The sequence below is a fragment of the Camelus dromedarius genome, chromosome 17 (genome assembly GCF_036321535.1).
Source record: "Camelus dromedarius isolate mCamDro1 chromosome 17, mCamDro1.pat, whole genome shotgun sequence".
Taxonomy (NCBI): domain Eukaryota; kingdom Metazoa; phylum Chordata; class Mammalia; order Artiodactyla; family Camelidae; genus Camelus; species Camelus dromedarius.
This window is the reverse complement of record NC_087452.1, coordinates 34223374-34246912: the sequence shown is the minus strand read 5'-3', so window position 1 is coordinate 34246912 and position 23539 is coordinate 34223374. Positions and strand designations below refer to the sequence as shown.

General features: G+C 36.5%; 1 protein-coding gene across 1 annotated transcript in view; it reads right to left on the bottom strand.

Annotated features, from left to right (window-relative positions):
- Window positions 1-23539, bottom strand: part of PRKAR2A (protein kinase cAMP-dependent type II regulatory subunit alpha) — a 66332-nt gene that overhangs the window by 13212 nt on the left and 29581 nt on the right. Inside the window, exons 2-6 of the mRNA XM_031470274.2 lie at window positions 20043-20078; window positions 13213-13265; window positions 10671-10754; window positions 5741-5847; window positions 2103-2256 (exon numbers count right to left, since the gene is read on the bottom strand). Coding sequence (XP_031326134.1) covers window positions 2103-2256; window positions 5741-5847; window positions 10671-10754; window positions 13213-13265; window positions 20043-20078 — 434 coding nt within the window. The remainder of the gene's footprint in view (window positions 1-2102; window positions 2257-5740; window positions 5848-10670; window positions 10755-13212; window positions 13266-20042; window positions 20079-23539) is intronic.

Here is a 23539-nt window from a genome sequence, read left to right as displayed (position 1 = left end):
AACTGCTCCACAAATAATGTCTGCTCACCAGCATTTAGCAAGATTCTGCCCCCATTTTATTCTCCATCTGTCTGCTTGAAAAGAGCCATTCAATCTTTGATTGCTCTAATGGGTTGCATCACTTGCCACCACTATTTTGAAGTCTAGGGTTAGGGATGTATCATTTTAAAAGTATTTTAAAAGTTACTGTTATACTTTGGAATATTACTCTATTATCTTTAGAATTCAGAAATTTAGAACTTCTACATGTTTTTGCAGTCCATCTAGGCCAAGACAGCTGTGGAAGGAGAATAGTCAAGACTGAGACAATGGGAATTATAAAGCTCCCTTCCTTATGTTTGAGTAGTCACTGTCAAAAAAGCAGTATTTAAAAAGTCCACCTACCATGTTAGAAAGATGACTACGATCGCAGCAACAAACTGTATTTCTAGCTGAAAAGAAAGCAACTGATATTTTGTAGAGTGACTTATCTGTGTTCCAACCCTTTCTACGTATAATTTTGTACTTTCCAGAACTCTCAGGCTGTGCAAGGCCAATTCCTGTGACTATGGAGGATATAAAAAAGCACCAGACACAGACTCAGCTTTCAGGGAGCTTCCAAGGGAGCCATCAAGAGGAAACCCCTACCATGAAATGGCAGTTCCCTCAGGCAGCAAGTGTTCAGAGTCAAGTAAATAGCCCTGAAGTTCAAAAGTGAAAATGAATGCTACCCTTTCCTGTGACTGCAGAAGTTCCCTAAGAAAGTTTCTACTGACTTTCACTCAAGCAAGAGAGAGTGTGAAGAGGTAGAAGCAGTTTTTCCTTTGGTATTTGGCTGGAGTAAGGTGGTATTGTCAAAAAGGTTTTCTGTTCTGTTCTGCTAGGCTGCCCTTTTCCTAGTCCTTTGGGTAAAGGGAGCAAACTTTTCTTGGGGTTGTTTTTATGTGTACCTGTCAATGGTCTGGGTTGTACGTTTTTCCAGAACCCTACCTGGGATATATGGAATTAATAAGAAAACTTGGGGAACTCACTGTTATGTCCTTCCTTAAGTCCTGAGATCCCTAGCCAGTCCACCTTCTCCTTTCCATCTTTCAGGGTCTCCTGTGTTTGTTTGTTGTATGATATCCAGAGTTTTTTAGTTTTAAGAGGGAAGACTAGTGAGGAATGCGGCTATTCCATCTTGGCCTGGTACAGAAGTTAGCATCAGTGTATTTTAAAACTGAGTTTATTTTCCTCCATTACTTATTGATCTACCTTGAGATTTTAAGCAGTGGGATCCCAAATGTGTGATATATTCTTAAGCCATTATATCTTTCATCTCTCAGGGGCATTCTTAATTCTATATTAGTATATCACAATGAAGTGCTCTACTATGGCTTTAAAATGAGATTTAATTTGAGGAAATATATTGATAATTCCATGGTATACATTTAATTCTGTTTGTAGGGTAAATGGAAATATATTTCGATAAATGTCAACATTTTAAAAATAAAATTTGTAATTTGTAAAGAAGATGATTATTGTTTAAGAAGGAAGACAGTTATATATTCTGAAGGCTTGATACTGAAGGAAGCAAGGTAGGTCATGTACAATAGAGGACAACATCATAGCAGTATTATGCCTAAGACATTATAGGAAAGTTCTCTTTCCCAGAATATGGTTATTAGACTTTCAAGTCATCTAAGTCAATTAAATATTCACATGGACCAGTGACCAAGTAGATGGCTGAACACTGAGAAAAGGTGGTTCTGGGATAGTCAGAAATAGGCAACACCATTGGCAGAGCTTTCAATGACCCTTATTTTTCTAGGCTGTTTCTTGTGCAGAGAGTTATCCCTCCTCTCTCTACTTGTCTGATAAAACCATAAACAGAAAATGTAACAAGAGCTGACATGACTACAAGGTCATAAGACCTGGTCTTCTCCCTATAATTTGGAATATATGTTTTGTTGATAAGTCATTTCAGAGAAATGGAAAAACACACTGGTACAAGACCTTCCACAATGTCTTTCAGATAACTGAGACTATAAAATATAATGTGAACCAACAGCTCAAAGACAGAGAACCAGAAGTAAGGGTAATTAATACCATGCCATGCAAGGAGAACCATTTCTCTAACTCACCAGTCCCCAGAGGGAGCCTTCTGAAGTGGCGACAATGGTAGCAGCTCTCGGGGTGTTGTACATCAGAGCTAGTTCTCCAAAACTGCCATGGTTGTCATACTGACCAACAGAGCGGGTTTGATTATCTTTCGTTACTAAAATATCATAGGTTCCCCTGGAAGTATAACAAGAAAGAATGTCATTTATTACTTCCAATAATAAATTTAATAACTGGCAGGTGTACATGAATAGAAGGTACATATGATATAAAACCTTGTTATAGGGCATTTCCAACAGATTTTTGCTAGTATATAGAAACATAATAGATTTTTGCATTTTGACTTCATACTCTGTGACCTTGATTAAACTCACTTATTAGCTCTAATGGCTTTTGTATAGGACGTGGCATTTTCTAGAGGATCATGTCATCTTCAAACAAAGACAGTTTTATTTCTTCCTTTTTGTCACTCCCTCTTTCTCTGTTCCTTCTTTTCTTTTTTCTTCTTCTTCTTTTTTTTTTTTTTTTTTTTTTTTTTGCTCTATTGCACTGGTTAGGATCTATAGTACAATATTGAACAGAAGTGATGCGAGCAGACATGCTTGTCTTGTTCTCATTCTTAAGGGGAAAACATTCAACCTTTCATCATTAAGTATGAGGCTGGCTGTACGTTTTTTATAAATGCCTTTAATCAGGTTGGAGAAAAGTCCCTTCTACTCCTAGTTAGCTTAGAGTTTTTATCATGAAAAGGCATTGAATTTTGTCAACTGCTTGCCCTGTAGGTATTGAAATGATTGTACGGGTTTTGTTTTGTCTGTTGAAAACTAGGATGTAAAACACTGATTAAAATAAACAAAAAGATGCAATTTTCTATCTATTGATAATGATTGCTGAAGAAAAAAAATCAGAACAGACAAGTATTGGGATAACTAGGCACTCTCAATACACCACTGAAGTAAATGTAAATGTTTCAAAGTTTCTGTAAGATAATTAACAACATAACAAATTCCTCAAAGAGACCCTTTGACACAGCAATTTCATTTCTAGACATTCTAAAGAGATCATCAAAGATATTGGAGAATATTTAACTTCAGGGATGCATACCAGGTAATATTTACATCAGCAAAAATCACAATTTAATCTGCTAACAATAGAGGACAGGTCAAATATATCTCTATATTCATATTATGCAGTGAATATAAATGCTGACATAGAATAATATTGCATCCCAAGGCAAACTACTTAAAATAGATTTTAAAAATCAGGTCACACAACAATCTATGACCCAAAAAGTGTGTGTGTGTGTGTGTGTGTGTGTGTGTGTGTATTTGTATAAATATATATATATAAAAATAGAGAGTTGACTACGTTTCTCATGTTTATTGTTAACAGCTTTTAAACCCTACCTCACCATCCTTCTTCCTCTTCTGTCTCACATGTGGGAAAGCTGATAAGAAAACCTGGGTGTCCCTCACGTGGTGCCGACGGGAAATTCAAACAACACAAGCACCTGACCATATATAACAGCAGCCTGACTCTAAGCTAGTCACCTCTCCCTGCTGTCTCAAGTCATTTCTGGACCTCTTGGAAACCTGCCCTGCTCTCCCTCAAAAGCTTTGTTGTGTGAGTAGTAAATCTTTTCATACCCTGTTATTCTGTGTATGTGGTAATGATCAGTCTTGATATCTGAACCAAATTTTAGGGTAATGGATCTGACCTAACAGTAAAGCATAGGAAAAAAATAGAAGACTATACTCTGTCGATGAAATCATAGCTAAATTACTTTCTTTCCTGTTTTTTCCCCTAAATTTCCTACAAAGAGCTTCCATTTGTTTGATAAAATCACTAAGTATCAAATGTTACACAAGAAGCAGAGAATAAAACCAATCACTCAAATATCAGTTACATGGCACCAACCCTGTCCTCAAGGGCGCTCACCACTCAGAAAGGAAGCTGACCTGTACCAGACCTGATGGACAAGGCAAAAGTAACAAGGCTGCGAGTAGAAAACATGGAATTCAGGGTAAATTCACTTATGTATTTTCAGTCTCCCTTCCAGGAGACACTAGCATCTTAATTTTGGGAACAACACAATTTCAGGAAGCCGCAAAACAGAGTCCTCGCCCACTCAGGTTCTCTTCCAAATAACGGGGCATATTTTTTTATCATTGTTGTTATCACCAAATTATGTAATAATTATCTATTTAAGGGTCTATCTCTCCAACTAGAAAGTGAAATGAGTTTTCTGAGGCTAGGAACAGTATCTTTTTATTTGAATGACAGTCTCTTCAATTTGTTAATAATTACTTTCACTGCATACAAAAGATAGTCCCTCTCATTTACACATATCACAACAAATAATTCCCTCTGTAGACAAGCGTTTCAACCTTTAAGCTATGGATATGCGCAGGTAAGTGTTTATTTCCCAGACTGAAGGTAACCACTGGGAGCACATGGCAGAGCAAGTGGGAAAGGTGGCTGCTGGAAGTGGTGGCATAACTTTAAAAAATTATTCTGTCACTACTTACAGAACCCTATATAGGAAGCATGAGCATAACAGACAAAAGTAAAACAGTCTTTAAGAATGTATTACTTGTATCATCTTCACACTTTAATGAAAACATTTCTTCCAATTGTAATCATTTGTCACAGATATCAAGGGCTCAAAGGTTACCCAAGGAGTACATTCTTGAAGATTTTCTGTTCAAGAACCTGAATGCGCAAAGGTTTGACAAGAGGACTAACTGAATCTAGTACAGTTACTGGACGGAGATTAAAAGAACCTCAAAAATCAGAGAATGAATAGAAAAAAATGAATAAGATCTGTACAGTAGATGACGGTACTGTATAAAATGTCAATTTCTGATTTTTATAATTAGTTTATGCTTATGTAAGAGAATGTCCTGTTTTTAGGAAATACACACTGAAGTATTCAGAGATAAAACAGCATTATGCCTGCAAATTACTCTCAAACAATAACGCTAATGTGGTAAAACATTCACCTGGGAACCTAGGTTTATAAGAATTTTTGTACTATTTGTGTAACATTTCTATAATTTGGAAAGTACTTTGAAAGGAAAAAATGAAAAATAATTAATGGAAGATACTGGCGAAGCAACATCTTATTGACCTTAAATTCTGATGAGGGTGTTCCTTTCAGGACTGAGAGGTGGTCAGAAGGAGCCCCCCCAGATGATACTTATAGCTCAAGAGGTTAGGATACCCCAAGGCGAGTGGGTCAAATCCACACATTTTATGTATCCCAACACGGCTAGACGGGGCTAGGGGTATACAGGTTGAGGCAGGATACTCAAGTGTAAAATTAGGCTAGGATTAAATGATCCAGATAACAATAGTGTCATGGTTATTCTTCAGGAAATCAATTCATTTGAACACTGGCAAATAACATGTCTATAAAGCACACCTTGCACATCTTATGTAACTGTAGATAGTGGCAACCCAAGTATGGGTCATACTGAGGACTTAGGGCAGCAGCAGACAGAGCAGGGCAGGCTGTGGACAGAGAGGGGAAAACTTTGAGAAGTTTGTTCACTTGGCCATAAGTCCTGTCTGGGCTGAACAAAGCAGAGCGTGGAGCACTTGCCCTCAGTCATGAATCTTATTAAGTACAGCCATGCAATTGCATAACTCTGTCTCCTACCGTTCAATGACATAAAAGTTGTCTCCATCATCTCCTTGGTCAATGACATGCTCATCAGCTTTGACTGTTCTTTCAAACATAGCATCAAGGACTTGAGAAAGTTGTTCCTACGGGGAACACACAAGGAGAAAAGATGGCTTTCACATTTGTGGGGAAAAAAATAACTGCTTATCTCAGTTGGTGACTACATGGTAGAAGTCCTTACATCAGACTGTTCCCCACATTCAAGCAGAAACCTAAGTGCTATCGGAAACAGATGCTTTCCTGTGACCATTCAGCTTTGCCTCTCCATGTACACAGCACAGTTGCTAAGTTTTCTGAGGCAGTGTTATTTTGAAAAAATTCTATAATTTATGCAAAAATAGGTGTCTAAATCATGAGGCCCATTCTCCCATGACTCACAAGACTGTCACCTCCCTTGATGGATCCATTATGTCATGTGTAAAGGCAGGTGATGCCACCTTCCTACAGGTGTTGATCTTACCAGGATTATAAAATCTAAAGGGCTGAAGTGCCCTCAGAGACCATGGAACAGTACAACTGCTCTAACCAGCCAAGCACATCAATTAACTTCGCTGAGCCTCAGTTTCTTCATATGTAAAAAGGCTTTAATAGGTAGTTTCTAGCTTATCAATTTTTATGACTAAAGGAGAAAAATCTAAGGAAAGTATTCATCACATAACAGGTACTCAATAAACAAGATCTATTATCAGACTGCTCATATTGCTTCAATCATTTATATACAACACATACAATTACTTACTTACCAATGTTACCTGCCATAACCAGAAAGTAACTGTACTGATACATATAATGAAAATAAAACAATGCTATTAAATTCTAACAAAACGGGGGTCTCAATCTAGGGCCAGTGTTCCTCTGTCAGTTAGCTCAGTGACTGTGAGGGGGCACTAAACACTAGCCTCAACTCAAAGAAAATTTTTCTCTTGGGAGGAATGTGGACTGAAGACCTGGCAAGGAAATAATTTTACTGCTGCATAATTCCATGTGATTTAGTGTTCTGTCAGTGTATCTGTGCTACCCGAAATAATTATCACCAAAAAGCATCTCTTTAGTTTCATAGTTCCATAGGTATTGAATACTGTATAAGTTGACAAATATTAAAAAGGAAGGCTTGCTACTCATGTGTCATCTGCAATCATGTGGAATGTGAGCCCAGTATTGCCAGAAATCTCATGTTTAAATACAGGTAACAAAGTCAAATTTTCACATACAATACAGACCAAACACACATATCTATACCTGGCTATATCTGGCCTGTGGGCTGTCCACTGGCAGCCTCTTGTCTGAGTAATTCTTATTTTGGCCTGTACTCTCCAAAAACATGAGTGTCATGAGATATAGAATAAGGTGCAAAGGAAGTATTCTAGGTTAGAGGGGACTAAAACGACATCATGACAACCAAAAGCAACATGTGATTCAGGATGGAAAAACAAAACAAAAAAGCTGTAGAAAGCTTTACTGGGAAAACTTGAATATGGACTGTATTTAGGTAGTATTATTACACCAGTGTTAAATATCTTGGGTTTAATAATGGTATTATGTTAATGTAGGAGAATATCCTTGTTCTTGGAAAATACATATTAAGGTATTTAGTGGCTATGAGTCATGATGTCTTAAACATATTCACAAATGGCTCAAACAAAAAAAAATAGTTTACACATATATATGTGTGTAACTACACAACAAGAGAAAGAGTGTAGCAAAATGTTAACAACTGATCAGTCTAGGTAAAAGATATATGAGTGTTCATGGTACTATTCTTTCAACTTCTCTGGAAATTTGAAAATTTAAAAACAGAAATTTGCAAAATAAATTTTTTAAAATGGAAACAAATACAGTCACCAGAATATCTAAAATTTGAAAAGCTAAACAATATAAAATGTTGGTAAAGATACAGAACAACTGGGAATGTCAAATATTATTGGAAGGAATACACAATAGTACAACCACTTTGAAAAAGAACTGGTAGATTTTTATAAAATCAAACAATACCTACCCTATGACCCAGCAATTTTGCACTCAGCTATTTTACTGAAGAAAAATGAAAAAAAAAAGTTCATAAAAAGGCTTGCACAAAATGTCCACAGCACTATTCTTAAGAGCCAAACCCAAGAAATAGACCAGGTATCCATCTCCAGAAGAATGGATAAGCAAACTGGTATTTTCATACAATGGAATATTACTCAGCAATAAAAGGGAATGAGCTAACATCACTAGCAATGACACACTGACATCACGGACCCCTGGATATGATGCTCTGAGAAGGACATGATGTAATTTCTGTGGTAGCCTGGCTAAAAATACATAACCATATTTCAATCATGAGGAAACATGAGACAGATTCAAACTGAGGTACATTCTATAACTAGCATTCTTCAAAATGTCAAAATCATGAAATGCTAGGAAGGACTGAAAACTATCACAAGTTGGAGGAGACTAGGGGACTGGATCATTGACTAGAAAAAAAACATTAGTAAGAAAACTGATGAAATCTGAGTAATGTTTGTAGTTTAACTAATGGTATTGTAACAATGTTAATTTCCTGGTTTTGATAATTGTACTATGGGTATATAAGATGCTAATATTAGGGGAAGCTAGATGAGGGGTATATGGGAACTCTTTACTATATTTATAGCTTTTTTATAAGTCTAAAACTAGTTCAAAATAAAAAGCAAAAAAAGAAAATGGAATGTTGGAACTACTGATACATGTAACAACATGAAAGAACCTCAAAAACATTGTGCTGAGTGAAAGAAGTCTCACACAAAAGAGTACATACTGTATGATTCCATTTATATGAAATCCTAGAAGGCAAAATTAATTTATGGTAGAACAAATCGAAATAATAGCTGCCTCTGGGGAAGGGGAGCAAGAACTGATCATAAAGGGGCATGAGGCAACTTTCTGGGGGTGGTGGCAATATTCTATATCTTGGCAGGGGTTTGGATTACCTAAGCGTATGCATTTGTCAAACTTAAGTGAATGCACACTTAAAATTCATGCATGCATTTCATTATATGCAAACTTTACATTAAAAAAATATAAACAAATAATGACCTCTAGTTCATGATATGCATGCCAAAGTATTTAAGGGGACTTATACTGAGATCTGCAATTTACTCGGAAATGTATGCAAAAAAAAAAAAAAAAGAGTTAATGCAGGGGCGAGCAAATAGCTGTTTTTGTAAATAATGTTTTATTGGAATACACCATACTCTTTCATTTATGCATTGTCTGTGGCTGCTTTCCTGCTACAATAACATAGTTGAGTAGTTGTGACAAAAATATTTACTACCTGGTTCTTTAAGAACAAGTTTGCCAACCCTTTTGCTGAGGGTAGATGGTATATAGCACAACAAGCATAGTAAAATGTTGAAGTTAGAATCAAGGCAACAGATAAATGCATGTTCTGTAAAATTCTTTCTACTTTATTGTATTTGAATAAAATGTTAGAAAAATATAATTAAATGTGAAAATTCAGTTTTCATTCTTCAATACTAAAATGGTAAAATCATGTTCTCCAACACTTAGAAAACTCAATATTGGACTGACACAGCAAATTCCTTTAGAACATCTGCTGTATAACATTTACAAGGGGTTTTATTCATAGTAGATAAAGAAGCAAGTCCCCTTTCTATCACTACAGATGAGTCTTCCAAGGAAAACAGCTGACACAGACTAGTATTTCTCACAATCCTTTCCTTGAAGTCATGTCCTTGTTTTACTCAGTCTCAGACTAATAAAACTCTGATTGAAGTTCTGGCTATTCCTATAACCACACAGTTACCAAGCAGACTGGTTTACAGACACCAGGGATGGTTGATACCCTTGACTGATATATCATGAACTCATGTTTGACCAGCCAGATTCCCAGGGAGGGCTGTGGGGATATCTTTAGAAGACTTATTTGCAGGAGCTGGGCAGCAGGAGAATTCCATTTCCCATCCTTCCTGTCTCTGTACATTCTGGGATTCCCCGTAGGCCCAGCACCTTAGCCATTCATATAGCTTCAGGGAGCTCAAACCAGAGAAGAAACAGAAAATTTGAAGAGTCTCTGTTCTCAGGACGTAGCCCCTGTTCTCTGTCTTCACCCAGGGAGGGAAGACAGGCACAGGCATAGATCCTGTGCTTGGGCTTTGCAGACACATACTACTCTGTGTGTGCCCCATGCCTGTCGTCTTTGCTGAGAAGTAATCACAAGAGGTGTTTCACAACAAAGGTGTGAGAAGACATCACAAAGTCACACACTCTTAGTGGGTTAACTGCTACCAATGAGGAGAACTCTACACTGGCATCTTTGGAGAAATTACTCTGCAGCATGAATTCAGACCCTCCAAACTAAGCCAGCATCATGCAAATCTGAACATTTCCTTTTTTTTTTAATTGAAGTATAGTCAATTTACACCATTGTGTCAATTTCTGGTGTACAGAATAGTTCAGTCATAATACATATATTCATTTTCATATTCTTTTTCATTATAGGTTACTACAAGATATTGAATATGGTTCCCTGTGCTATACAGTATAAACTTGTTGTTTATCTATTTTATATATAATAGTTCGTATCTGCAAATCTCAAACTCCCAATTTATCCCCTTCCCACCCCCTTACCCACCGGTAACCATAAATTTGTTTTCTATGTCTGTTGAACATTTCCTTTTAACATGACCAAACCACATGGTCCTCAAATGATACTGTCTGAGAGGAGTACCAAAGCAGAGAAACACTAAAAGTCATCTGAAAAGTTCATTATGTGTTGTGGTGCTCAATACAATGCAAATGTTTGTAACCAGGGTGGATCTAAGGTTTTATGCTTCATTTGGCTGTGGCTAAGATGCTAAAAACTGTTTAAATGATGAATAGAACAAAAACTGAAAAACAACAATATTTTTTAAAGCAATGTTACCTGATCAAGATTTTTGAAAAGAAGAATATCTTTGCAAGCTTCCTGAAGTCTGCATCTCTGTTGATCAGTTTTAGGATGAATCACCTGCCAATTCAAATAAAACCAGGGAAATTTTAAAATGGAATTTTACAATATTACTTTACTTACAAATTGGTATATTTCTTTCTCCTAAAAATGGGAAAGATTAAGAGCACATGCTGCAATTTTATTTCTTTACAAATACTAAGCAGTGCTCTGATCATGGATGGGCAATGTGATAGGGGGTGAAGAGCACCCACCCTGGACCACCCACCGGCTGTGTGCTGGCAGCAAGTCAGCTATTCACTGGGAACCTCAGAGTCCTCATCCGTAAAGTGGGGGGTTAGATATTTGTTCATTCAACAAATACTAAGCACCTATTAGGTGTCAGGCTCTGTCTTAGCCCTTGGGACACAGCAGTGGACACAAGATAAAAACACCTATTCTCACATTCAATGAATACATAAAATATGTTAGAGAGTGACAAGGCTAAGGAGAGAAGTAATACAGAAGGATGATTAAAAATGTGTGTGTGAGTGTGAATAGGTGACATTTGTATAAAGGTCTCAAGGAAGTGAGGACAACCTGAGGGAGTGGGTTATGTGGACATCTCTGTGCAAAGAGCAGCTCAAGCAGAGGGAACAGCAAGTGAAAACAAGGTCTTCTTGCAGGTGAACAGCATGCTTGAGAAGAAGCAGGAGAGAGATGCGACTGATGCAGAGCGAGGGGGAAGGATCAGAAAGAGATCAGGTTTGGGGATTAGGTGGAGGTGATGCCCACATTCACAGAGGGCACTGCAGGTCACAGAATTGGTTCTTTTCTCTAGTGACATGGGGGCAACGTGAGGAAGGGAAGAGGTCTGACTAATGTTTTTAAAGGCTCACATTGGCTCCTGAGTGAAGATCAGCCTTGAGGGAGGCAAGAGTGGAAGTCAGGAAGCTACTACGATTATCCTAGTGTTAAATAGTTGTGACTAGGACCAGGGTGGTAGCCATGGAGGTTTGAGAAGTAGGGGAATTTTGGATATGTTTTTAAGACTGAGCCCAATGGATTTGCTGAAAAATTGAACATAGGTGTGAAAAAGTGAGAGGAGCTGAGGGTGACCCTAAAATTTTGGACCTGAGCAACAGGAAGAATGGAGCTGCTATGAAATGAGCTGGGGAAGACTGTGGGTGAAAAAGAATATTTAAAGGGAAAGAATCAGGAGCTCAGTTTGAGTTGCCTTTTGAAATCTAAGTGGAGATGGCAAGTAGACAATGGCTAAGCAAGCTATAGTTCAAACATCAACAACTTAGTATTACCAGTAAAAGTAATGATATCTACAAAATTAGAGTTGTCAAAAGGGTTGAATGAGTTACTACATGCAGTGTTTAAAACAGTACCTGGTATTTAGTAGGTGCCTCCAAATTATTACTAATATTATAGATATTCAGTAAATGTTTATTGAATTATTTCTATAAAAAGAAATAATTCTTGTCTAGCACTGCTATTATAATTGAGACCTATCAAGCTCCTTCCTAAGTATTATCTTTACACTAAAAAAAAAGTAGCTTCTGAACCCACTTAATTTGACCAGAAGTAACAGATGTCAAGTATTAAGTATTTTAAGTTTATGATATTAAAAAGTTAGCAAAAATCATTTTAACTTTTTAAAGTCATCAAGAATTTTATAATATCCAGAATAAAAAAATTTTTAAACCTACGTATCTATTATATTCACACAATGGTAGCATTTTATTATTAGAATACTTCAGAAATCTTTCATAGTCTACTCATTGTAAGGCATGCTTGGAAGATCATTAAAGTTTCTTTTATAACATCAATCTTTTTAAAAAGATAGTTTTCAAATTTGCTTTTATAAAAGTAATTTGTAAATTGTACAACCTTGTAACCTTGAGATTTTAAAAAAGCACCCAAAAGTCAACCTAGTCCTGCCACAACTGCTGTTAATATCTGGGATATGTCCTTCCAGGTATAAATCTTTATGTAAATAAGTAAATAGATAAATAAATATTTTAAAGTTATTTTTATTTTACAAAATGATCTATAAAAATGTACCTCAAATACACATCATTCCATATCATTTAAATCCAGTCCAGTACCATCATTTCCAATGGCTGCAGATTCTCTTGACTCGAATGTACCATAATTTAGCCCCTGGAATCCCCTACTTTGGTTCATTCATGCTGTTTCCATTTTTCACTATTACAACACTGCAATAATCTCCTTAGGAAGGATCTGACTGTTCGTTAGGGAGGAATTCTCCTTCAGGTAACTGCTGAGTCAGCTGGCTTGACAATAAGGCTCTGACGGCTACAGCTAGGCACCCCTTCTTACCACAACCTCAACCAATCCTGCTTTCATTCTTCTTAATGACTGTCAATCTTTTACATAAGAAATGGCATCTTGATGAGATTTTAATTTGTATTTATTTTAAATATCAGCATGACTAGATCTGGCATGTAGAGAGGAGGGGAGTGGGGACTAAAACAATTCTACCTAATACCTTTGCTGCAGGTCTTACCCTTGGATCAGTATCTTCCTCTTCCTCATCAGGATTATAGGTCTCAGCACAGACTAAATTTGGAAAGAAAAAGTAAAAAGAAAAATGAATAAAACAGATGTGTGCTTTTACTGGAAATATAGGAAATGAACACAATTTCATTTTATTCATTGTTTTCTAAAGTTATAATGATTTTTACAATCTCTTCCTTCGATTAACAAATATATTAAGTAGCTAGTAATGCCAGCCTTTCTTTAGGTGTTGAAAAGCAGCTCTCTAGGAATTGGCAGTCCAAATAGGAGAGAGACGATTAAAAAAAAAATCTACTAAATCCTATGGAAGTAGCAGGAACAAGTAAGGAGGTGCTGTCTCTGCTCAGTTATGAAGAAGAGATGGAAAACCACAAAGTACAATATATGCAATACAAACACATGGGTATGGAATTTGAGCAATTACAAAAAGAATCAATTAAAATATCTTAACATCATTATGTACATGAATGACTTAAAAAATAAGAATGAATTTTAAACAAAACAAATACTATGTGTCAGGTTCTGTTCTAGGTACAATATTACATAAATCTAAGACCAACTTGATTTTCTTTGTAGGTAACCTGTGTTTGTGCCAGGTGGCTGCAAGACTTGTCTTTGTTATAATTCAAAGATTTAAAAAATATTTACTGGACAATTGTTTATAATAGCAGAGTATCAGAAATGATGTAAATACCCATCTGAACAATACAGTTATAAGAAAGGAGGAGGAAGATCTCCATAGGCTAATAAATAGTGAGTTCTAGGAGGAAAAAAAGCAAGGTAACGAGTATACTACATAGTATGCCATCCCTTCCATGAGAAAGGACTTCCATGAGAAAGAAGGAGAGCTAAGAATGGGGGCAAGGGATAAACATAAATATGAATATATACATAAAAAATAACCTATTTATTCTTCCAAAAGGAAGTAAGAGAAGCATAAATCAGAAAGTAAAAATTGTTTTCTAAAAGGCAGGCAGAAACAAAAAAGAAGGTATAGGAAAGGGAATGAAACTTCTCCGAGAAAACTTTCTCTTAGTTTTGACATTTAAGTCATATTAAAATGTTTTATATGTTTAAAAAATATAACTGATTAAAGATGGAAGGACCCTATAACTGAAAACAAAGAGAAACAAATGAACCTACCACATATGAGGTTGGTAACAGAACCTCAGAAAAGGAAAGGAAGATTATTTTAAGTAGCTTCTGAACATAGTACTCTGACCACCAATCCTCAGTGGGCTATATTCCAGTGACAAAAAAGAACTGCTGTTGGTTGTGGTATAGCAATTCAAAAAGTCTTCTGTTTTGAATAAATGAATAAACACACAGATGTTTTTCATTGGAGAAAAGGGGAATACAAATATGGAACAGAAGGATTAGAACTGGAGATGTCAGTACAAGTCATGATTTTAAAATCTTACCCTTAGGTGTCACAATGGCAGACACAACGAATTATCTAGTGAATAAAAAAGTTAATGTCCTCACTAACAAAACTGTTTTGCCAGGAATGATCTTGATGTGATCACTGGTGTTGCCTAGAATGCAACTGTTTCTTCTTCACAATACATTTATTACAGGCCATTACAGCTAGGAAATTTTTCTTCTAATAAATCCTCAATTATCTGCGATAGCTGTGTGACCTGGGGTGATTTACTTCAAGTTTCCACCTTCTCTTCTGCATAATGGAGCTAACAGTAGTGATTCTCCTCCGAGGACTGCCATAAGGATTCAAGTAGACAAGTGCCTGGCACACAGGAAGGAGGCAACAAACGCCAGCTCTCTGAACTATTACTTTTATCACTTCTGCTCCATTTGTCCTGGTTTTAGGAATATTAATTATTATTACCTTGGTTCTATTCTCTATCTCAGCTCTTTCAACAATCTTTAAGGCTGTCTTCCATCACAGATTTTGCTCTTAACAATTTTGCTTTTTTTTGGCCTTCTCTATGTATTTTATTTCTGCTTATTGCATTTAGTTTCCATATAGTCTTTCCTTATCAAACCCATTTCTTGTTTCACTTCAGCCTATTCTTTCCTTGGCTTTTTACTCAGAATTCATAAAGGCAATGATTTTTGTACTCTATGAGCATTTGGCATGGACCTTTCTAATCTTCATTTTTCTTATACCCTTAATCTGCATAGTTCATTCATAGGCCCTGTATTGTTTGTTAGGGTTTATTTCTCATTTTTTAGCAGGTAAGGAATATAAATGGTTCTTGACCCTACACTCAATTCATTGTGTGATGGCTAAAAACTATTTATCTACAACAAGGGGATAAGCTGATACATACCACTCTTAATTTAACTCCTGGTTTCTTAGAGACATTTACTCACTGCAGCCCTGGTCTAGCTGCATTCCAGCTTCCCCTTCCTCACGGATTCTCTGAACTATTGGAATACCCGAGAAATGGCGACTCCCAGCATGTCCTATTGACAAGACTCCCTTCTCTGCCCAGCCTACAGTACTCTGCTTGTGTAGACCACGCCTTCCGTACTGTAATGCCATCAGTACTCTGCCTGTCCAACAGGGGCCCAGTATCCTTAAAGAGATGGGAAAAATGAGGGAGAAGAGAGTATGAGGACAGACACCAATCTGGTCCCTACAACAATATCAGGTGATATTCTGCAGAGAGCCCTGCCCAGTCCCTGGCTGGTGCAGGCTTTGAGTATCTGAGCCAGGGAAGTGACAATGCTGCATAGATAATAATGACTATCTTTCTCCAAGCCATTTCTGTTTACACAAGGAATCAGAAGTTTATCTCAGATCTGTCCTAAAGATTAAGATAGACACCCTCCTGAGTTTTTAGACATTATTGCTGCCACTTTTTGTACCTTCATAGGTATTTGGGGAGAAGATTGAGGAAGCTGCATTGAGGGCAGCTAACCAGACACCATATTAAATTGCAAACCTCCTGGTTCTCTGTGTTCTTGATTAATGTTGTCATTATCAGGCCAGTTTTCTAAACTAGAAATGTGGAATTCATCATGGCTTCCTTCTTTCACAATGATCCAATGAATACATTAGACTCTACTTTAGAAATATTCTCGTATTCGAACTTTATTGTCTACTCCATTTACTACTCCTTGGTCCAGGATTTCAAAATGTCGTCTTAGAAAAATGCATTTTGGGGGAGGGTATAGCTCAGTGGTAAAGTGCACGCTTAGCATGCATGAGGTCGTGAATTCAATCTCCAGTACCTCTATTTTAAAGAGAATTAAATAAATAAACCTAGTTACCACCCCTTAAAAAAAAAAACCTTAAAAAAAAAGCATTTTAAAAAACCTCATTTTGGAGATAGATTGGTACATGGTTATTATTATACTTTCTCTACTTTTGCATATGTATGAAAATTTTCATTTGAAAAGTTTAAAATAATAAGCCTTTAACGATGAGACTGACAGGATTTTACTGATAATGACACTTAGTCTTGAGCTAGCCTATTTCCAGGCTTGCTTTTCCTCTGATTTTTGCAGGAAAGTATTTTAGCAACTTAGTTCATTTTTATATTTTTAGATACCAATGTAACTTGAAGCAACAAATGTTATAGTTTTCAAGTCTTAAGGTACAGCACTATGATTTAAACAAAAGTAGTCATTTTCATTAAAATTATTAATATGTTTCTACTTGTGGAAAAATTCTTTTATTTTTCTGATTTTTTTCTCCCTTCTTTTGAACTTCAGGCTCACCTCCCTTTGCCCTCTTCCCCTGTTTACACTCAACCTCCCTCCTTCTTCCTGGTCCTAATCCCAAATTAGTTTTCTTATTTTCTATACAAAAATCCATTTTTAAGTGTCTATGTGACTGTTGCCCCTCATGGTTCTACACATCAGGAAGCTTGTCTCAGGGTACAAGTTACCAGAGGAGGCTCAGAGTCTGTATGATCCCATATGTAGTCTCAAGAACTACACTGAATGTCATAAGATGCTCAAGACCTACTGAAGATGAAGACAAAAAGAGCGGCACAGCCCCTCATTTGAGGGAATTTATTTTGCCACAGTTCTCCAGCAGATGTCACTATTTAGTAATAGGAAACTGTACAAAGTGATTATAGATGATCCAACACAATTCCTTCTTCCAAATATTAATTGGTGCTTCCTTTATCCAGAAACGTGAATCATTAAAATACGCTTGTAAGAGAAAACCTCTTCACTTCTGTAAAGAAGTGAGCACAGATCCCAGTCACAGGTTTGAGGCTCTGTGCTGTCCTGCCAGCCCCCATGAAGAGTTGATACAGCCTGGGTATATTAGTCATCTAGGGCTGCCATAACAAAATACTACAGGCAGGGTGGCTTAAAAACAGAAATTTATGAAATGAAGGGGTTATATTCTTTTGGATGAAGTTTTTAAGTTAACAGAATCACACTAACATTTAAACTCAAAAACAGTTAACATTAATTCACTACTATTTCAAGAAAACTGCCTTTAAAGGATTTATGAACTCTTATTTGATGTATTTATCACTTGCTGTAGAGGGACTGTTCTGCTAGAATTTAGGATTTGGAAGGCACAGCTTTTCAATTTCCGTGATTTACAAGGGAGAGGCAGCATCAAGGAGGGGAAGAGCTTATCTTCAAAGCTACATGCACTGGTGTCTGAGCTTGGATTCATTCACTCCTCACTTGGTATTTCTCTGTGGCCTCAATCCTCAGTCTCTTCAATGGTAAGAGGAGATAACAATACTAGACCCACGTAAAGGATAATAATAGAAGGTGACATTTAAAACACAAGGTCTGGCTCACAGGAGACACTCCACAACAGCTAGCTTGCCTATGCTGCTTTACGTTCCAGATTATTATTCAGTCAGACACCCTGAGTTGTTGAAGTCTTCGACACAGCACACGTCCTCACACAGCTAGTTTTAGCTGAAATCCTTGGATCACATCAGGAGCCCATTCCTCAACTCCCTTTCCAATCTTATTTTATCTCCTCCACGACAGCCAGACAAGCCAGGTCCAGTCCATCCCCCTTTCAGTCTTAAGACATTCTTCCACCTAGAATACATCCTTTTTGGCACCAGCCAAATAGTAACCATGTTTTTCAATTTCCAGTGCATATTCCAGGATCATATTCAACAACACAAGGCAGGCATTTAGAAAGATCTTAAAACTGTGCAGCTAGAACACAGCCTGCACTCAAAAAATGTTAGCTATTGCTAACAGTTATTTTCTCTCCGGCATAATCATTTTGGATTCTATTAAGAATCTTTTATTTTCATTTAACATTTGAATGATATTAAAAAGTTTTAAATCTTCAATAAGATTGTAAAAGCTAAGGTGGAGGGTAATACCAAGTACCTGTCTGAGTCCTCTACAGAGTTCAAGGGCTGAACCACACTGACGAACAGCTCAAGCAGCAATTTATCTGTGACCATCTGTGACCTCTGGAGGAGCTGTCACTGTACTCTCCAACTCCCAGGCCTGTCCTACAGATGTCAAGAGCTATTACTAACCTTTGGGGTGAAAAAAGGGTGCAGGGTAGGTATGAACAGAAATGGGAGATAGTAGCTCATGGGTCTCATACCAACCTTAATTCCTACTCTGTTTCCTCTCTGTAAATGACTTTCTATACATAACAACACATTCTTCGATCTCCTTCCAACAGACTTTGGTGTACAACCTTACCAAAGGCTTTCTGAAAACATAAATAAACAGATTTTTTCAAAGAAAAAATTGAGAGATAGAAAAGGGATTTTGAGCCTTACCAGATGTTAGGTCATATGACAATTTAAGATCAAGAAACTTTCCCAGAACAAGGGATATGAAAAAACGATGTTTCACATACAGCTCACATAGCACTTCTGAAACACATTAGCATCCCAACTGTACAACCAAATGAACTCTAGATGTATCCAAAAGTCAAGCATTTTAATTATAGGAAAAACTTTCAGAAAACATATTTATCAACTCTATGAAAAAAAGAGGACCTTCTCAGTTTAGGAACAATTACGACAAAAAAAGAAGAATATATATGTATTCAATAAATATTTACTAAGTAACTGCCATGTGCCAGGTAGTGTTCAAGGTACCAGTCACAGATCAAAGTTTTTGAGTAAATAAAAAACAGCAAAATTAAAATAAGTAGCACAATCAATCTGGAAATTTTTGTATTACAAATTTCAAAAGGTTAAAAATCATGATAGAAATTTATACACACTTATTAAAAAATAATCCAGACCACAATAAATAAATGGGAAAAGTATTATCAAACTAGTCCCATACAAGAAAATAAAAACAGATTTCCATATCTGGAAAATGTTCATTTTTGTTAATAATCAAAGGAATGTCAAATAAATCTGATGTACTATTTTACACCTAAATGATAGGAGCAGGCACTGTCCATATTAGTGAGATGGTGCTGGAAAAGAGGCCTCTGCAGCCTTTCTCCCTGCAGCCTATGTTGTAGACTGTATCTAGAAGGCAATACACAGAAAAAGCCCAGGCAAAATTCAGTCTCTGACCAGAGAATGCTCCTCCCAGCACTATAACTGAGGCGATAACTTTGGTGGCTCAACAATGTATGCAAGCATAGTCTGGAATGCGAGAAGTAGTAACATGAAAAGTAGTGTTTAGAAGCCATAATTATGACCTTAGAAAAAGATAATGACATAAATGAGACAAACTAATTATAATAATATAAAAATATGAACATATAAACTTAGAATTTAAAATGAGACACAATGAAAGAATCACAGTAATTTTTATAATGTTCTATATTGCTATCAATTTATCTTTTTATTAAGAAGATTAATTTATTTTTATGTATGATAATCCTATCTCAAAATAGCATTTGAGTAGTATTTTATGAAAAAGAACACCCACCTGATACTCGCCGATCAAATCTGCTAGGAACCGGCACTGCAAAACAAAGAAGCAACATTTAGTCATCATTATGTCACATGACCCCATCTTTACCCATTCTTTTTGCAAGATCTTTGACAAGAGAACTAAGCACCTCAATCCCAAGTGGTGGGTCAATTCATACCCTTCCATAATCAACCACAGAGAGTAGTTCAACATGATCATATAAAGACAATATAAAGGATAATATATCTCTTTCAAGATGAGCTCTATAACATCAACATACTGAGGCTGGCAATTTTATTTCTGCTCACATCCAAGTTCCATCTAAGGTTTATATCACACCAAATGAATAAGAAGTCTACTAAATTTACTGGTAATATTATGATATCAAATAGTTTTCTTCTTTAAAGATAATCCCAAGACCTGCTGGTTAATAGCATTTACATCTCATTTTTAAATAATTTAATGAGTATTACACTAAAATGAAAAATTAACCATCAATATGGTTATAATTTTCCCCCAATATGGGTGGGTTTTCTCCACTCATGGTGGGTGATGGGTGATCCATGGTCAGTATATTAATCAGAAAAATGTATCACATGTCTTTAGGTTAAAAAAACACAAGAGGTTTCTTTTTGCTAATTTCCTACTTTTCATGTACCATTCCTTATGTTTGATGGTTATCTATATTCTTACTACTGAATTATATCATTTGAACAAGGTGGGAGTTTTTATCTTCTTAGTTTAATCTGATTATTTTTATTTTAAAAAATATATAAAATATAGCTTTTAACCCTCCAAAAAACAGAAACTTGAAGATTAGTGAAAAATAAATAGAAGATGGCCCAGAGATCCAAACTCTAATGTGAGGAGGCCTCTGAAACAAATATAGACCCAGGAAGAAGGCAAATGCTCATTCATCACAATAGGATTAGAATTATCTTTTTGCACAGCATGGAGTCAAAGTCATGTTACTGGAACAAACAGGTGAATACTCAAAAGAAAACCCCAGCCATTCCTGAAAGTACCTACAATAGTCCCTCACTACTTTCTCAAGAAGAGTCAATTAGTCAAAATTAATCCAACTACCAGGAAAGAAAGAGATAAATTCAGTTCAACAAATATTGATAGAGTACCTAGTATGTGTCATGCACTGCAGTAGACAATTTGGGAAACATTAGTGAACAAAACAAAGATCCCTGATTTCATGGAGCTTGCATTCTAGCTTGAAGGATGCAGGAGAGTTTCCTTTGATCATTTGAAACACATGTGCTTGTCACTCAGGTAGGCAGATGAAATGTACACCAGCTTAAGCCTTCAACCCCGGGCTCAACAGATTTCCGTAATTAAAACCCTACCAAACATCAGTATATAACCTAAAATTATAAACTGAAACAATTTAGCATGGGTGCTTTCAGGGATACCTCAAACAAAGGTCTAGATATCAAGATTATAGAACTATCATAAAATAAGAACAGTATGTGTAAAACAAAGACATAAAAGAAGGAATCAACATTTTAAAATGCAAACTTAAAATCACAACTTTCATGCATCATGCAAAGAAGACAAAATGATTTTTAAATTCCTAAAGCATTCCCTGTGAAAGAATTCAAAAATGAAAAAAAAAAGTTGACTTGCAGTGTAAAATGTAATTAAAAACAAAAAAGAGATAAGGCATTTAGCTTGAATGGATGACTGAGTGGATGAAAAGGTAAGCAAAATGGGTAAAAACATGCTGCCTGATAAACCTACATGTTATTTCATTTTAAATTAGTACACGTTATAAGCCTTTATAGGGCCAGAGGAAACAGCTACAGTTTGGAGCAAGATATACTGCCAAGGCACACAGAGAATGCAATCAATGACTACAGCAGTCAGACACTGTCCATTCTCATTTCACCACTGCTTAGAGTTCAAAACAGAGCAGATCAGACCTTATGTAGATCCACCATATAACAACCAGTATATTTAACCAGTATAACAAGTATGAGAAAATCTTTCAACAGAAAATTATGCCTTAAACGCTCTCCTTTTTCTATTATAAACAAATACTGGTAAGAAATCTGAAGCCTTCAAATTTAGGTCTCCTGATCTAAAAATATATGCCTCAAAACATTAACAAATGCAATCTCAGTGGAAACTAAAATTCATCATTCCTGATTAAAAGAGCTCCTAAATGCTGAAATGCCCTGTAAATTCTGGTTCTTTGAGCAGGCAGAATATTTTATTTGGTGATATTAAGAACCTGCTGGAGAATTTGAAAACATTTCCAAAAGTCTCTCCTATTTTAAATTGAAACATGATGAACAAGATAACAGAATCTTCATTATGAATGTGGCAGGAAATGGTATAAAAACCTGGAGAACATAATCCAAGCACTGCTAGGGCAGGGCAAAGCTCAGGATACAAGATTCTATGACTGCTGGAAAGGCAAACAATAGGCACACTCAGCTTAAAGCTAGTCTGGCAGGATGTTAGCAGCACCGGCTCTGTACACAAGTAGATAACAGGAGCAGGGCATTCATGAGGGTCTTGTATTGAGGGGACCTCAGCATGTACAACACAGCATAGCATAGTAAATCTCAAAAGGGGAATACAAAGTAGCTGTTAGGGCAGGCCCATTAGAGTGGTTTATCATAACAAGGGGACTGCCAGGAAGAACTGTCACCAATAGGTGGCAGGTGTGCTGGGCTCCCATAGGCCAGGGGATGAAAGTGCACCTCTGGGAGGATGAAATAGTCTGAGAAAAGTTGCAAAGGCATGAAAGTATTTGGAGAATGTAAATGTCCCAGGGTGCCTAGAAACACAGATGAGGGAGAATCGGGGTGTCAAGAGGACCAATGAGGTAAGAAAACCAACAAGAAAAGTGCTGGGTAACTTATTTAGGGTTCTGTGACCCAATTAGTAAACTAGAGGGCTCACTGTTGGCTGACAATTAAGAAAAAAGGAAGAGAAGGGAAGGGAAGGAAAACAAAAGCAAAAGCAGGGGGAAAAAAAATCCACCATCATTTCACACACAGATTCATTCTGCTTTCTACATGGGTCAGAGGAGGGAAATCATGCTGCTATTCTTTACTTTTTCTCTCTTTCTATAGAATCTTGTTAAACCAGGTACATGGTCATCAAAGTTTAAAGCAAAAGCTCCAATGATGTGTCTGCCTAGGTATGGTAGTTTCTGCTGGTACACGCGACTGTGTGCTAACAACGGGGCTCACCCCACTGAGTCTTTTCTCTAGTCTGTCCAACATCTGATATCCATCTTCCCACTACCTACGGAAAGACTCTTATCTGACCCTGCTAGGGCCTCTAGTTATATAATTCACAGAGCTGCTTCCCTCAAACACCAAGCTTCTCGAATGAGTTGTTTTGTGAGCTGACCATCTTTTTTTTTTTTTTTTTTTTTTTTTTTGAGGCTTTTACTACCTGGCTCATTAAAGTAGCCTCTTCTAAAAATCACAATTTTCCTCTATCTTGTTCTTCTATATTGAATTTCTAAACTAAATAAAAGTCACTCA